Source organism: Centrocercus urophasianus, unplaced genomic scaffold, assembly GCF_019232065.1.
Source record: "Centrocercus urophasianus isolate 14NV4802_14NV808 unplaced genomic scaffold, USGS_Curo_1.0 seq_15, whole genome shotgun sequence".
Taxonomy (NCBI): domain Eukaryota; kingdom Metazoa; phylum Chordata; class Aves; order Galliformes; family Phasianidae; genus Centrocercus; species Centrocercus urophasianus.
The window spans coordinates 21,795,310-21,811,967 of NW_024884697.1; the positions used below are offsets into that span (position 1 = coordinate 21,795,310).

The following is a 16,658-nucleotide window of genomic DNA, read 5'->3' on the forward strand; positions in this document are numbered from 1 at the left end:
GCAATCCGCCGAGCGAAACCCAAGCTCTTTCCCACGGAAATTTGGACGCGCTCCGAACTGCCTCTTCCATTTTGGCCCACGGTAGGTTTGCACAGCGCGTATGCTCGGTGACAGCTCAGTTTGTCCTCTGCTGCCCTTCGTGTGGGCGCACGGCAATCCTGAGTCTGAGGAACCGCTCTCAGGACCTCCGGCCGCGCTCCCCAAGCGTTCCGCAGCTGGCGGCGGCGCTAGGACCCTGCGGGCGCAGGAACGGGCGGGCGCGCGTGCGCGGTGGCGCTGGCCGCCGCCGGGCTCTGCGGAGCGCTGCGGGCAGGGACGGAGAGGTGGGGGGCGGCCGCCAGGAGCTTTCCGTCAGCGCCCGGCGTGGATGGGCGCCGCGGCTCGGTGCTGCGCTGCCCGGCCCCGATGAATCCTCGCCGGAGCAAGTGAGTGAGAGGCGCTGAGCGCCGCCGTCCTCGCCTGCCTACTCTCCCCGGGACAGCGCGTCCCTCCCGGGCGGGGAGGGGGCCGGCGCCCGCCTCGCTCTTTCAGCGCCGCTGGTCCCGCGGGGCAGCCCGGGGCGCCGCGCGGGTTGTCGCCTTTCGGAGCGATTCTAGTTGTTAATTTTAAACGCTGTCTCCGAGAGCGGCGTGCGGAGGGGAAGTGCAGCCCGCGGCCGTGAGCCGGCCCTGCCCCTACGGAGCCGCCGCCGCTCCGCGCGAACGGGCCGGGCCGGGTCAGGCTGGGCGGAGGAAACCGTACCGCCACCTGCGCCTCGAGGCGCGGCTCGCCGTGCCCCGGCCCTATCTGCCTTTCTCCGCAGAGCGCTGGCTGCCCGGCCTCGGCAGCGAGGATGTGGTGAGGGAATGGGGCTGTCTCCAGCGGGGGCTCGCCATGGCCAGGGAGGACTCGGTGAGGTGCCTGCGCTGCCTGCTCTACGCCCTCAACCTCCTCTTCTGGGTGAGTCCGAGCAAGTGGCGGCCGCGGCGCGCGTCACGACCCCGGTGGTGCCTCCGCATCAGGGGCTACGGGAACCGGGGAGGGAAAGCGGCCCCCTGAGTGTCTCTGATGCGCACCGTTGGGCAGGCGGGGCTCGTCGTGACATGCCTTAATGAAAAGCGTTTGGAAACTTGTTTTGAGTGAAATTAGTGTGGTACTGGCTTCGTGTTATAAATACACATGTGGATGTGTGCACCCATAATGTACGCGTGCAGAGAGGGAAATCCTCAGGGGTGTGGTGGCTTCCTCACCGTATGAGTGTCAAAGCATCCCATGACCCCAACTGAACTCCACTCCCAGAAGTATCTGAGCGCTGAGCTGCCCTGTGGAGGCCTTATCCAGCTCATCGTTGTGCTTTTGGGGACAGGGCTTGAAGTGATTTCTTTCTTTTGCTTTCAGCATTTCAGTCAAAGCTGTAATTACAGTAGTAGGGCTTACAGCTCTCAAGCGTGAAATAGGTGTGATCATCTCTGGCTCCTAAACATTTTGTGTCTCCACACAAACTGTGTGATGCAGATTTCACACAGAACAAATTCACACCAAATGAAGCCTACTTGACCCGCATAGTTGAGATTTATGCTGGCTAATTATAGGAAAAAAAAAACCAAGTAAAAGGCATGACATCCCACACCCATTGGTAAGTACTGATTTGAGAGGTGCTGCTTGATTGTGTGATGCAGGCAGCATACATAGACTAACACCAACTGTATTTTATACTGAAGTAAAAATGAAGATTACTGAAGATTAAGTGTAGAGCAGAATAAGATTGAGAGAATTATTAGAGTCCATTGGGGCAAAATAAGATCCTATTGAAAGTTTTGTGTTTGACCGAGGTGAAACATGAGTATTTCACTCTTCCAGCAAATGTAGGACTAAAGCCCTGTAAACAGAAGATGAGGAAATCTTCTCCTTTTTTTTTTTTTTTTTTTTTTAAATAAAATGTAATTATTTATCACATTATGCATGTTTTTCATTGGATGTCATACAAAATCCTGGAACCTGTATTTCGTTAAGGTGAGGGCTGCCTGGATCTTATTCCTGTTTTTTTAGGCATATGCTGCTAGAGTTGAGTGAGCGTACATCCATGTGGCTGGGAACATCCTGTCCTCCAGTGTGCATTCTCATTACCTTCATCTTGGTTCCAGATTGCTTCCTTGAGCAGTTCTTGTCAGTTTTCATTCACGCTCTTAATTCACCCCCTAAAGCAGCCTGTAACCTTAAGCTTACTCCACTTTTCTCTCTTTCCCTCCCTGCTCTGTGCTTACCGTGTTTCTTCAGACAATATTTAGGGGCATCTTTGTGCAACCCTTCATGTGGTCCCTAGGTGATAACCTCACGAGGTAATGCCCCCATTTTTTGGTGGTGAGGGCCTTGGTGCTGGACCTGAGTGCTCCATTTCTCCTCCTTAGTGATGCTCCTTGTGTAGGGAAGTTTGCCCATATCTTTGGAGGGGACTGGTGCATTGCATCACAGCTCCTCTCTAGGGAGATCAAGGATTGATAAATGTCATACATGTAAGGAGGCTGAGGTTGAACAAATGAAGAGGCAGCGAGCAGGGAACAGGTGTAGAGAGAAACAAGCAGGTGTGGAGATGGGAGATGCATGTAGGTATATTTGTGTGGGAGGGTGCATGCTGGCTCACTTGGGAGATTTAAGTGTTTGCCCTCTTTGCTTGAATTAAGTTCTGTTCCATGTTCCATGTCAGATTGCTCCTTCCAGCTTTTCACTGTTTTGTTCTTGTGTTTTTCTGTTGTGGAGCTAAGGCACAGAGCTGCAGAGCACTTTGCAGCTTGGCAGTGGACAGCACCTGCATCCATATTATGCTGCTGTTAGCCTCATCCATCCGTAATTCATCTTTCAGTATTTTCTTAAAAGCATTTGCTAGAAATAATTTCCCATTCTTTAGATTTTTTTTTTGTTTGCCTTTTGAATAATGGTGTCTCAGGTCACTGCTGAGTAGGAAGTGTGACTTTTTTTTCTTTCATACTCATATAGGAAAGGGGATCTTTTGAGTGTATACCAATGTGACAAGAAGTCCTAGAGAAGAAAACAGCAACTTTTCATAATCATCTTCAAGACAACAATGTGAAAAATATCTAAATCTTCATATCTGATGGCAGAATGCTTTAAGTAACACCCGAGCAGCTAAGCAAGATCTGTATTCCCAAAATGTGTGTCAAAGGATGTGAATATGTAACTGAATAGTAAATGCCAGTTTCAGCAGGTAACTTGCATTACAGATGTTAAGTAGAATAAAGCTGTTTTCAGTAATGTGTATAAAATTAAAGGTGTTAGAACTAAAGAGAAAAATTGGCCAATCTGTTTGGAGCTGGTTCCCTGAATTTTAAGAAGTAATTGTATGCAACCGTTTGACTCAGAATAAAGCAAACAAACGAAAAGTGGTCGCCATAATTGTGTAGTTAGAAATAGGATGAATGGTAGGTGGTTAAATCAGATTCTTTGGAGGCATGCTCATTTAAAAACCTCTTTTTGCTTCCTATCTGATCCTGTTTGGATATGTACTTAACATGTAAATACAGATCTGCTACTCACTGCTTATTGTAGTGAAATGTCTCGTATCCCTTTCTCTGTCAGAGCTGAATTTTCTCCCGTTGGGGTCAGTGGGAGTGCTGCCACTGACTTTTCTGAGTGTAAGAGTATGACCCTGCTGGGCAAAAAATTCTCATGGAAAAGTTCTGCGGGCAGCAGGTGCTTACTTGCCTGTGTGTGGGGTGGGAGCTGTTTCTCTTCACCACCAGTGTTCCATTTGGAAAGCTTCAGCTTGTAATGTTGCTTATGTTAGCATTTAGTTTGATAAATACCAGCTCAGACTATGGACTGGATGGCAGGGAGTTTAGATTAGATCAGCTCCTGGAAATGCAGCTGCATTCCTCCTGAGCTGTGAGTGTGGTATTATGCTCTGCCTTAACAGATAAATGCAATAGCAGCATACTTGAAATGGATGAGAGCAATGTGTGTTTCTGGGGTGTGCAGAGAGCTCACAATTTTGGGAGCATTTATGTTATACTCCTTAAACTTATTCTTGGAGGGTTTTACAACAACTCCTGCATCATTCCTTCTGTAGGGCTGTGGCCTCCAAACAGCAAGCAGTTGTTACTGTGTTTGTTTGCTGTGTTACTTATCAGTCTCTGGCTGAAAACTTTGAAGATGTACAAACAGCTTGTGTTGACTTTAAAATCATGGCTTGATTAAGGCTCCTAACCAGAATACAGTGACCTTCTCTCCTTGTTTCTTTCTGGTGTAGTCCAGTGGCCAGTCTGACCACCTATTGTGCAAACAGGCTTGGGTTCTCCCCCAAGAAGAAAATAGACTCAGCGATGTTGACCTCTAACACTTGAAGCCTTGAAAAAAGCTGTAAGACACCTTGTAGCTGGTGTGTCTGGTGCAGTCTGAGTATCTGCCTGTGAGGAGAAAAACTTTAGAGTAATTTTCAAATATGTCCTGTATGCAACTGTTGCAGCACTTGTGTAAGGGGTTCCAGCTTTTGACCTTACCAGTCTGGTGAGGGCTGACAAGTGCAGGTATAGCTCCTTGAGGAAGTGTTAATGCGTAATAGAACTGCCTAGTCTGACCATCATTCTTGCAGAAAATCTTTCTGTGTGAATGGCTGCTGTGTGGATGGCTGGTGTCTTCATAATTTGATTACTGTCAAAGCCCTCTACAAGCAGTGAGGCAAGAGAACTTTGTCAGTCACTGCACTGTGACACTTGTAGCTTCTCCAGAGTGCAACTTACTGGTGTACAACTGCATGCTTTGTATTTGGAAAGAGTGATTTTTATAGGGTTTACCTAATGAGCAGTGATTTGGAAGAGTCAACAGGGTGATACATGTGTGCATGAGTGGGATGAAAGGAGTGTTGTCTGGATGTGAATAGATTGGTATTTCTTAAGCTGCAACTTGCAGTAGGCATTTTCTTCTGAAGTGGGAATAAAAATGTTGTCACAGAATCACCTGGAAGGGTGATTCACAGAATCACCTTGGAAGGGACCTCAAGGATCATGTAGTTCCAACCCCCCTGCCTAGCAGGGCCACCAAACACACACATTCAGATCAGGTTGCCCAGGACCCCGTCCAACCTGGCCTTAAACACATCCAAGGACGGGGCATCCACAACCTCCCTGGGCAGCCCGTTCCAGGGCCTAACCACTCTCCTTGTAAAGAACTTCCCCCTAACATCCAACACAAATCTTCCCTCCTTCAACTTGGATTTATTATTGGCTAAGTGACTGATTGTGGTATTGGATCTATGATTCTTCTGGAAGATGATCTTAAGGTCAATGGAATCATGCATCTGACTGCAACATGTCTTTTTCAAAGTAATGAGAATTGTGGTTTTAGGAGCTTCTCTCTCTTCGAATCATTGTTTTCTTGTTTCTCTTTGTGGTTTTTTTTTTTTTTTTTTTTTTTTTTTTTTTTTTTTTTTTTTTTTTTAAATAGCACTTTGGACAGGAATATCCTTTGGACTGAAACCTGCATTTAACATTGGGTTTGATTCTTCTGTCATATGCATGTGTCAAGAGCATCACTTCAAGGAGTTCAGACTGACAGATGCAAGTTGATTTCTGCAGATGTCTTGTTTCTGTACCATTGCTATTTGCAGCATATTAGCATCTCCAGAAATGCGCTGTTTAGCATTTTTCAGTCAAGACTTTTTACTTAAGCAAATTATCTTGCTGGTGCTTGAGAGAAACCAGGCTGCTACTGCTTCTTAGTTTTCAGTTTTTAGAGACAGTACTAGTCTTTATCTCTAGGTAACATGTGTGTGAGATTTAGTTTTTACTGAGATTTTAGTTTATTTGGAAAGATTTAATGGTTCTACAAATATGTTTTATGCATTCTATGAGACTATAAGGCTCTGTGCTTCTGGGGCTTTCCTAGATCAGCAAACTCCTGACACCATTCCAGCTTAGTAGCAGTCATGGATTTAATGTCAGCATCCTTGTTTGCTTTGATAGCTTCATAACTTGTCCTGTTGTAAATCCTCCTCACCATGTTTTGTAATAATGCCAGTTGTTCTGGACTTTGCTACAGTTTCTTCCCCCTTCAGCTTTCTTTGCAGTCCTTTAAGGTGCAGAGACCTTAGTTTGGCATTAAAGGCAGGCATCAGTCACAGAAAATGGCCAGCCAGTTAACACTGGAGATTGTCTATGGGCAGTGGCCTTCATGGTTGTGCTAGAATAAGAAATAGAAAACAGTGCTCAGTACTAGAAAAATTCAGTGTCCTGACTGTCTAAAGTAGTAGAAGATTAAGCAAAGCAACAGCTTGGAGAGGTACAGACTTGTTATACTTCTCTTGGTAGCTCAGACACACAGGTTCCTTTGAAAAAGTATAGTTCTAGATTGGTGAACTGGGTAATGCTACTAAATGCAAATAAAAGCAGCACAATTGTTTTGTCAAATTTCTCATGTTTTCTTGTATGTTAAAAGAGCCGAATATATCTGTAATACATCCGTACGAACTTTCTATCTTGAGAAAACTTTTTTTTTTTTAATTCACTGGTGAGTGTGTGTGGCAAGAAGGAGCAGCTGCTGTTGTGTCCATTGTAATTGAGAGTGACCATGGCTTGGGCAAATCAAGGTTGTAAGCTGTGGGTGACTGTATCACAGTGGTAGGCTTCTCTTTAGCAGGTGATTCACAGTGTCACTGCGTGTTGAGCAGAGTCAGAAATGTTGCCACGTTCTTCACCTGATGAGGTTTATCTGCCTGAGGAAATGCTGTTTCTGTTGAACCGTGCCTGAACTTTCCTTCATGCTGCTAGCTCCTACTATGTAGCAGTACCATCTAATTTAGGCTGTATGATTGCAGCCAGTCAACCCTCCTGGCCGACAGTGTAAGTCGCTTTACATCTACTTGAATTTGTGCTTGTGAACCAGAAATCAGGTGACATGAAAGAGAAGCAAGCTTTCAGTTAGTTTTCCCTTTAATGCAAATATTTTGCATGCTTGTATTATCTAGTTCTGGTTATGTGTTTCACCTGAGAAAATATAGCAAGGGAATATTAACACTGTGCATTGAAGCATTAAAAATGATTGGAAGCAGAGGTATTGTTTGCTTCTTTTTCTAACCTCAGATGCATCTTTTTCCAACCTCAAATGTATGTGTTCAACCTTGTAGTTATTTTTACTTCATGTTTTGCATTTACTGTGACACAACAAAGATATCATTCTATCTTCCCTTCCTTGGATCCAGATTCTGAGTGTTGGTTGTGTTTCTGCTGCTGTCCAACTGCCTCTCCTGTGAGTGGTATCTGAAGATGCTTGGAGTGAATAGACTAAGGGTCACATTTTCAGGGAATTTATGTGACTGGTAATATCCACTGAAATTAACACTGCCAAGCTGGGTACCTGTGTTTACCAGTGTAAATATGGTGTTCATGCTGAACCATTATGGTCTGCTTTTAGAGACTGTTCTGTAGACATAGTAACTGAAACCTGATTTTCTTAGCATTCTTACGTAAAGAAAATACTTAGAAGGCCATTCAAGAATAACTCCCACTTCTGTGGGAGTTTGGTGTCTTTTAATGGCAGAGCAAGCTATAGGAGGAGATCTAAAAAGAACAGAAATGCTTTTAATATTGGTCTTTGAGAAATCTTTTACTTTTTGGTGTCTTTGAGCTGTATTATTTATATAACATCCATAGATTCTGGAAGTGCACAAAAGCATATGTCAAAGTTCTCTTTAAGGTGCTGAACAAATATAAATCAGAGAAAAGTCAAGTGCTGTCTCTGGAAAGGGCACTAAACAAATTTGAGGAGATACACATATAGATAAATTTCTTTTTTTAAACTGCTTTTTTTGTTTTTCATCAGCTGCTATCTGAGCTTTTCTACTTAGGGGAAAAGCTGTAAGAAATGTTTTTAAGTGAGGGACAGTAAAGGAAGTTGAGTGGATAAAAGGTGACAAACGTAGACCAGGGAGAGACTGTGGATTTTGATGGCCAGGGTGTGTTTCTAAAGGTCTGGAGTTTGGCAGAAGCGCCAACAGGGCAATACATTACCAGTCTGTGTTCTAACCAAGTGAAGCGGAGTTGAGCTGCTGGTCAACTTGTATCTGCCTCTGAGTAACCTTTCATCCCACCTGTTTTCATACATAGGTGAGAGAGCTTATTCTTCGTGAACATTATGAGTCAGTGGATGAGTTTCAGCAACACAGTCCCTTAAAAGAGAATGGCTTGACATGATGGTGGAAAGGAAAAAATACCCTCAGACTTCACCTTAATGTTAGAAATGGCGTTAATGTTTCTTTATGGACGTTCAGGAATCAGTGGGGGGATCCCAAGGTATAAGGAACAATTTAATTTCAGGTAGTGTTATAGGAATCTGTGATTTAAGTAAAAAATACGGGCTCATTTGAGTAATTCTTGTGCTGGTGGGTATTTTTATACAAAACAAAGAAATTAAGTGATGTTCCTGCAACCAACTGACAAACAGGTCTTATGGATTGTGGGAAATATGTATGGTCATTGATATATTAGTTTTCTTTTTATATACTCTGAATTTAAACATTGATTGCCCAAGAGAGATGGACTGCTGTCCATGAACAGAAGCAAGCACTTACAGAAATAAAATTAAGAGTGTGTTGTATATGTGTGAAGGCACATCATTTTGATGGTGGGATAGCCTGCTTTTAGATTAACTGTACCTAAACCTGTTCACATATTTGAGTTCCTATTTCACATTTGTTTTTGCTATGCTGCTGTAGGATCCTCATGCAGTCAGTTGATGGAGAGCTCTCTTGCTTTCCTTGGGAGAGCAACCCTTTAGCAGGCTGTCTGTGCTCCAGCAGTTGCCTGATTGTGAAGTGTGCAAGTTCCAGCTCATGCCAAGCCTGGATCAGGTTGTTAACTCACAGCTGCAGCTGTGCAAGCAAACCTGCATTCAAAGTGCAAATAAGCACATGCTTCAGCTGTTTGCAAGTGGGAGGGGACCATGGCAAAACCCTCTGCAGGGACCTTGGCTAAAACTAAATATTGGCATACCCTTAAAATAAAAGGTGCATTAGTGGGGAATTGGGATTTTTTCCTTCTTTATAGGCCATGATTCTTTCTGTAAACATTTGAATGCTTTTGCCAGGTAATACAGGAAAAAACGAGCCCTCTTGTCCCTCTGTCCCCCACTCTTACACCCTTCCCTCCCTGAAAAATGTGGTTGCTTGCTTGTCCAGGGATCTGAGTCATCTGTGTTTGTCCAGGGATCTGAATATTGAACTTAATTGTGAAAATCCTGTGAAAACATTGCAACATGTTCTCTTCATGACCTTGTAGCGATTCCTCCCTGCCCCCATGGGTAAAAGTCACAGCTCAGGTTACCCAAATCAATTCTGACTGGAAAAATTTCTCTAGAGTTGCTCCTTCACTAAAATTAGAAGACTAATGCTGCTGTATCTGGGAATTAATTTCCTTGGAGGTGCAAATCTTTTTCTGCAAAGGAAATTTCTTCATAGTGCCACTGTTCAGCATTTTGTACAGATCCCAGAGCTTGGCCTGAAGTTGTTTACCCCATCTGTTTTGATACAAAGAACCGTGTGATTTTTATTGAGGAAGATAATTTTAACCTTTCCTCCGGTTTAATAATGTGAGAGAAAAACCCTGCTGTCCAATGAGCTCAGCAAGTTCCATTGGCAAAAACTACAGTGTTAGAATGTTTGAATGTGAAAAGGTGATGAGGGAATGCAAACAGGTGTGCAAGTAGCTACAGCAATGTCTTGCTCCCCCAAAGACTGAAATTCCTGTTTGTTTATTAATTGCAAATGTAGATTGATTTTTTTTCCAATGTCAGCATTACCTCAAAGATAATTGCGAGTAGGTTAGTTACAATAAGGGATTAAAGTATATGCTTAATGAATAATAAATTGTTATTTTAATACATAACTGATGTAGAACACTTTCAAAAGTAACTTAAACTGTGCCTGGAAATGACCATTTGTAGTGCTTCAAGTTTTCTGAGAAACATTCAGTAGCTTTGAAAACTTTAGACTGTGAACTGGTTTGGAAATGTAATATTTCATTGTGTGATCTTCATATTACACATATATTAAAATATAATTTATTACCTTTGTTTACTCGGTGAAAATATATTTAAAATAGAATATGACAACAGATAATTTCTTAAACCCTTTGGTGTCATGCTGATGGCTATGTAACATATTGTGATGGTTTAGAATGAAACCCCTAGTGACCTGTACAGCCAGCTGCAACAAATAAAAATGTTTTATTGCCTACTTGCGTATTGTGTTTACGCCATGGCTGTCATCAGAGAAGCTCAGATGAACTTTTTGATTAAATGATGTAGCTGCTGTTACTGTGGTGAAAATTGTTTTGGTAGTTCTGTTTCTTGTAAACTTTTGTCCTTTTATCTGATAGCTTGCTACAACTTTCTAACTGGTCTGTATTTTGCTTCTAAATTAGTTATGAAGCAGCTGCCAGTTTTATAGGCCACCTTTTGTTCTGCCTCCGGATGAACCAACGAAAGCTATAATGAGGACCTTGCCTCTGCCCATGACTCCTTGAAAGCAGAGTTGCAGAGAATTAGTCATTCCTGGTAGGTTTGGGTGCTCGCTCAGGGCAGTGGTATTGTTCCTCCTTGTGTTAAGCACATGGGCTGAGTTGCACTGTTGATGTCCCTGCATTCCCTGTGTTTTCAGCTGAAGATCTGTCTCTGGCTTAGTTGCTTTAAAGTAGGTGGTGCTTTGAGCCTTGCTGATTTCAGATGGCACTTGAAGATGCTATGCATCTTTACAGGGCAGCATCTATGCTGTGAGGCAGCATGTTGAGTTGCAAGTAGAAGGCTGTGGGATTTGGGGCTGTATGTCATGCTGCTGTTGTGATTTGCCTGTGACTGTGGAGCAAGTGAGCTGTCAAGTCGATTGATGAGTATGAGCTAATGCTTGATAAGCTTTTGTCCTTTAATTAAACAACAACATCAGTCAGTACTGTGGGGCAGTTTGGTGTTGCAAACACACCTTTCATACTGCATGGCTTTCCTGCCCTTAGGGCTGACTTAACTGATTAGAAAGGATGTAACTTTTTTCCTTCTTGTAGTAACAGGCTACCAAGCACTTGCTGGATTATGTACAGTAAAACATGCCTTTTCTAATGTCTGAATGGCTGAACTGCTTTTATGTTTCTCATGGTTTACACAATGGCGTGACTCCTTTTTTAAATAGAAGCTTCCTGAGTATTTGCATGTTGTTTCTGAGCCACGTCAATTTGTTACCCCAATTTGACAGTGGTACTGACTTCCATGGATGTGAATCCAGTGTATCCAAGAAGTCTGCCTTTCAGGCTATTCAGAGTAGTAAGGCAACTTCTACCTTGCTTTGAAGAAGGTTCAAAGATCTGCCTCATGGACTGTGTCCGTTTGTCAGAAGGATGCTGGTCAGGAAATGCGTGTGTAACATCAGTGTAGCAGTGTGGTAAGGCATTTTGAGTGATGCTGAACTAGCTAAAGCATTAATACCACACACACATTGTAAGAGTAGCAGAAGTCAGTAATGCCTGAAGAAGCAGGGATTTTTCCAAGCATAGGAAAGGTGACCTATAGCTTGGTTCCTGCTGTGGTTACAGGAGAAATTTTCTTGTGTGTAATTTACATCCAACAGTTTAATTTGGCTGGTATTGCTTTGTACCAAATTAATTGCATCTTTCTGTGGAAGTATTGGCAGACTTCTTAGGGAGGGTATAAAATGTTTTCTATTGCTTTGTAACCACAAGAAGGTGTGCTGTATGCTTGTGGTTTTCCTTACCTCTCTATGTGTCAGAAACATGATCTGTATTGCTTGTATAATACTTGCTTGTTGCTTTCTTCCAAGGAGGTAGTTGTTGTCTAGGAGTTCAGCTAGAAGGGAATGATGGTCATTGTTTATCTCCTCTTGCAGCTTCCTGCTTTATCAATTAAACAGAACAGAAAATGCTCTTTACTCCTACTGTTTTAACAACCAAAATAGATTCTACAAAGCTTAAAGGAAATGGACCCTGACGCACATCTATGTAGTAGATTTGCAGCAAGCTTCTCTGACTGTGCTTGAAGCACACTGGGCAGCTGGGGTTCTCACTGGCAGTGCCTGTACTTCGTGCATCAGTTCCATATTGTGGGATGAGGCAGTTTGCAATAGCAAGTGGGACTTCTCATGAAATATTCAAGGCAGAAGTAGTCTGCTGTGAGCATGCTGCAGGTGAAGGCAAAGCATTGCAAAGAGCCAGTAAGGACACAGAAGAACTTTCCTTATTCATTAGCCTTGTGCCAGCTAGCTAGTTCTTTGTGACAATGTTAAGGAAGTTTAAAGGCATGTGGAAAGCTAGCTGTAACCATTGAAGGTAACAGAGGAGACTGGCTCTTCTCACTGATTGTAGAAGCGTTAAGTAAGCCCAGTAATCATAGAATGACAAAGGTTGGAAAAGACCTCTAAGAGCATTCAATCCAACTGTCCTACCTATTACCAATATTTCTCACTAAACCAGTCCCTCAGCACAGCGTCTAAATTATTCTTGAACTCCTCCAGGAACAGCGACTCCACCACATCCCTGGGCAGCCCATTCCAGTGTGTGACCAATCTCTTGGAGAAGTATTTCCTAATGTTCAACTTGAATCTCTCCTGGCACAACTTGAGGCCATTCTTTCTAGTCCTATTGCTAGTTACATGGGAGAGGAGGCTGACCCCCAGCTCACCACAACCTCCCTTCAGGTAGTTGTGGAGAGCAATAAGGTGTATGGGGCTGCTGAATCACGGCCTGAACCTCTGATTGATCACCTGAGGTGAGCAATAAGTCAGCCATGGGAGCACGGGTGAAGGCAATTCACCTGTGCTGCAGGAAGGGGTGGAGCCTGGCTGCACCTCTCCTAGACCCATTTAAGAGCTGACTGCCAGGGGGGAAGGATCTCTTCTGGAGATCTATTCCACTGGAGTTTATTATGCGAGCCCAGGATAGGGTGAGTGTCCTTTTTTCCTTACTCTAGTTACATCAGCCAAACTTCTGGGTATACCATACCATCTGTATATTCATTGATTGTACATATACCATCTGTATATTTATTGATTGTATGTAAGGTCACCCCTGAGGCTCCTCTTCTCCAGACTAAATAATCCCAGCTCTCTCAGCTGCTTCTTATAAGACTTGTGCTCCTCACTGGCTTCATTGACCTTCTCTGTACATGCTCTAGAGCCCCAGAGTCTTTCTTACAGTGAGGAGCCCAAAACTGAACACAGTACTCAAGGTGTGGCCTCACCAGGATGTGTGAGGAGTACAGAGGGGTGGTCACTCTCTGCTCCTGCTGGCAATGCTATTTCAGATACAAGCCAGGATGCCATTGGCCATCTTGGCCACCTGGACACACTGCTGAGGAGTGTGTTCCAAGCTTTCACCTGTACAGTGCCTGAAAGCAGCATTAAGGAGAGCCAGCATGCTCAGATCTCCATCACTCAGCTAGGCAGTGAAATCTTGAGTCTGCCAGGTTCAGTCCCTGTGCAGGACTTACTACTAGACTAGTGTTCAGATTTAAGTGCCAATGTGAGAGTGGTATTGGTGCCTTCTGTGTCCAGATTCTACTTTGAGTGTAATAAACCAGCAGAATTCTCTGAAATGGTTTGAAAAGTAGACAGTAGTATTATTAGCAACTCTGAATTAGCTTGGTTTTGTAGAAAAGCTTAGTGGATCCCTCCTTTCCTTGAAAGGGTTCACAGCAGCATCTCTCCATTTGGAGAGCAGTGCTGTGTCTGTTTGGTGCATGAAGGAGCAAATGCAGTGCTCTTAGGACCAGAGGGTGCTCATAAACACAAATGCTGCTGTGGTGTCTCGCATCTAGAAGGAAAGATGCACTGACTTACCTAGCTGCTGTTTACAGACCTACAATAGTATTATCCAGTGCAAAATATAGGGACATGCATGGTGAAGAATGCTGTGTTGTCTTCCAGCAGGACCTCTGCTTTCAGAACAGAACATAAGCAACAGTGCTGGCAAGATGTGCTCCAACCACATCCTTTAGGTGTGGTTGCTGAACAAAAATAAGAGGCAGGAGCCTTTATGTAGATTCAGGAATGTGCTGGGTACAGGATGGCATCGTCTGACAGAAACCCAGTGCTGTCAAGGTAGTGGCTGTTCTGGGCAGATTCAGTCTTCCCTTTAGGAGCAGTACTGATGATGTGTTGTGGCTTTATGGCTCTGAAGAACGTGACAGTCAGGCACTGAACTTTTAACTGACCCAGGTTTTATAATATAAGCCGAAAGCAGTGAACTGTATTGTCATTTTACAGCTCAGGAGACTAAACATAGTGATCATACTATGGCTTTACCTGAACAAGAGAACTGGATTCTTCTAAATTTAATCACGGGATTTGTCTCTTCTCCTTATCAGTACTCTTATATCCTGAATGTTGCTTCAAATGATTCTTTACTGGCTTTACATGAAGGCATCTTCGTGGTGTTGTACAAACAGATGGATGTCATCTCTGAGCCCTGAAATAATCACTGATTTTAGCAGCATAAATCCTCCCTTTTTGTTTGTGTTGTACCTTGTGCAGTGGTAGGACTTGAGCCAGCGCTGGCATTACTTCACAGGGTTTAAGAGAAGGTATTCTAGGCATTAATTATCCATACTGGTAGAGAAGATCATTGTCAGTAGAGACAGAGTGGGCAACAAACCAACTCCAAGCATGTAGAAGTACAATATTGGGGACATTGTGATGTTCAGCACTTTGCCATGATAGGTAAATGATTGTATGAGAAATGTTATTGATGATTAATCCCTTACTTAATTAAAAATGATATTGCAGCTTGTTAAATTACGTGATAAATAACCTTCCTTTTCTAATCTTTTCTTTCTAGTTGATGTCCATCAGTGTATTAGGTGTTTCTGCTTGGATCAGAGACTACCTGAATAATGTTCTCACTTTAACTGCAGAAACAAGGTAAAGCTTTCCTTAAATGTATTAATCTGTGAATGATTGTAGCATATGTCGTTTGTTCTGTACAGAGAATTTCCTAATTAGGATTTCTAGGAACTTTTGGTTAAAGTAATTATTGTCTTGTTGAAAGGTGTATTTCTGTAAACTTTTCTGGCATCGATTGTAATTAGAGATAGGGGAGATCAGAATTTCATCTCGTTTGTTCCTGTGCCTTTCTTTTGACAGGGATCGATTTTGGCCATTTGCCAACGTGTGACCATTTTTGTTTCAAATACTTTATTCTGTCCAGAGATTTAAGAATGCTGTTAGTTTTATTACTGCAGTGTTTACGTGCCCTGTTTGAGGAACAGGACCTCTGTGCTGCACCCTCTGCAAGTGCCAGACAGGTACGCTGCCTTTGTCCCAAAGAAATTTCAGATTACACAATTACCTTCTGGTACTTGAATACAGCATTTGAATTCAAAACCATGTAGAAGAGGTCTCTGTTAAACTTCTAAGGTACTGGGAATTACACATCTTTCAGTCTGTGCTTTTCATTTTAGTGGCTATCTTACATTTTTCTACTGTATAGGTTTTGTGTAATTATACCATTTTCATTATGATTGGTTTCAGGGTGGAGGAGGCTGTCATTTTAACTTACTTTCCTGTGGTCCATCCAGTCATGATTGCAGTCTGCTGTTTCCTTATCTTAGTTGGAATGTTGGGCTACTGTGGAACAGTGAAAAGAAATCTGTTGCTCCTTGTCTGGGTATGTTTCATAAACTCTAACTTCTGCTTCAACAATGTAAGAAAAGTTTTGTTCCTCTGGTACTAGATAAATACTGATTATTTTTTATTAGCATGTTGAGTTATGCTATCAGTGAGGAATTGTAATTGCTAAGCACACAGTAGGAAAGAATTTATTGCTTAGATGGAATTATGCTATGGCTGAAAGACAAGCAATGTTTCATTTTTAAAATTCTACTTCGTTTAGTAAGGAGCTGCTGAAGGGAAAAATAACTCACTCTTAAGTACTAATTACAGAAAAATGAGTTTGAGTGCTTGGAAATAAGCCCTTATGCTACCCTTCTCACTCTTGAGTATTCAGTGGCTAGATAAACTATACTTTACATTCACAATTGACTGTAGGAATAAAGCAAAAGAATAGTATTCGTACCTGATGAAAATTGAGTCTGAGTGCATTCAGAACCTCTGCGTTCTTTTACTTGAATGTGAAGTTTTGCACTTGCATTTGCTTGTGAGAGCAAATTCAAAACTAAATTACAAGTAATCAGTTTTTTTCTTTTGTTTGGAGACTCAGACAAGAGCAGCCAATTAACAATAGCCTCTCCTGTACAAGGCGTTATGTAAAATCTTGTTGGAGTGAGGCTTTGACTGTAATGGGAATCAAATACCTTTTAGTTCTTTCGAAATTCAGTGACTTTGAGGGTGATGGTTGTGTTTTTCTGTTTATTTAAAAAAATAAAGAACAGCCCTTGAACTTATTTTAAATATTTAGATTTTTAAAACATTTAGGCCCTTGGCAACACTGAGATCAACGTCTCCACGTGCCTGTGGCCTTCTATGAAATCTAGCTGTTTGCTCTCTGCAGATCTTGTCTTTGCCTTTTAACATAAGGATTAGTGGAAATGCAAGTAGAGTGTAGCCCTGAGCAAAGGATGTGAAAGAAGTGTATTAGGTTTGACTATTGTTTTTGCAGTGTGGGATGAAGTGAACTAGTAAATTCATTCAATTCTTGTGAATATCCAGGAGTCTTGCT

General features: G+C 42.7%; 1 protein-coding gene across 2 annotated transcripts in view; it reads left to right on the forward strand.

The window, feature by feature from the left end:
• Positions 1-333: 333 nt before the first annotated feature.
• The window catches only part of TSPAN12 (tetraspanin 12), a 43,327-nt gene continuing 27,002 nt past the window's right edge, over positions 334-16,658 (forward strand). The window contains exons 1-4 of one of the 2 annotated variants that reach the window (XM_042815614.1): positions 334-425; positions 803-939; positions 14,820-14,902; positions 15,512-15,647. In XM_042815614.1, coding sequence (XP_042671548.1) covers positions 874-939; positions 14,820-14,902; positions 15,512-15,647 — 285 coding nt within the window. In that variant the 5' untranslated portion in view covers positions 334-425; positions 803-873. Of the gene's footprint in view, positions 426-802; positions 940-10,406; positions 10,540-14,819; positions 14,903-15,511; positions 15,648-16,658 lie in introns of those variants that run through there. The other variant, XM_042815615.1, reaches the window with a different exon arrangement.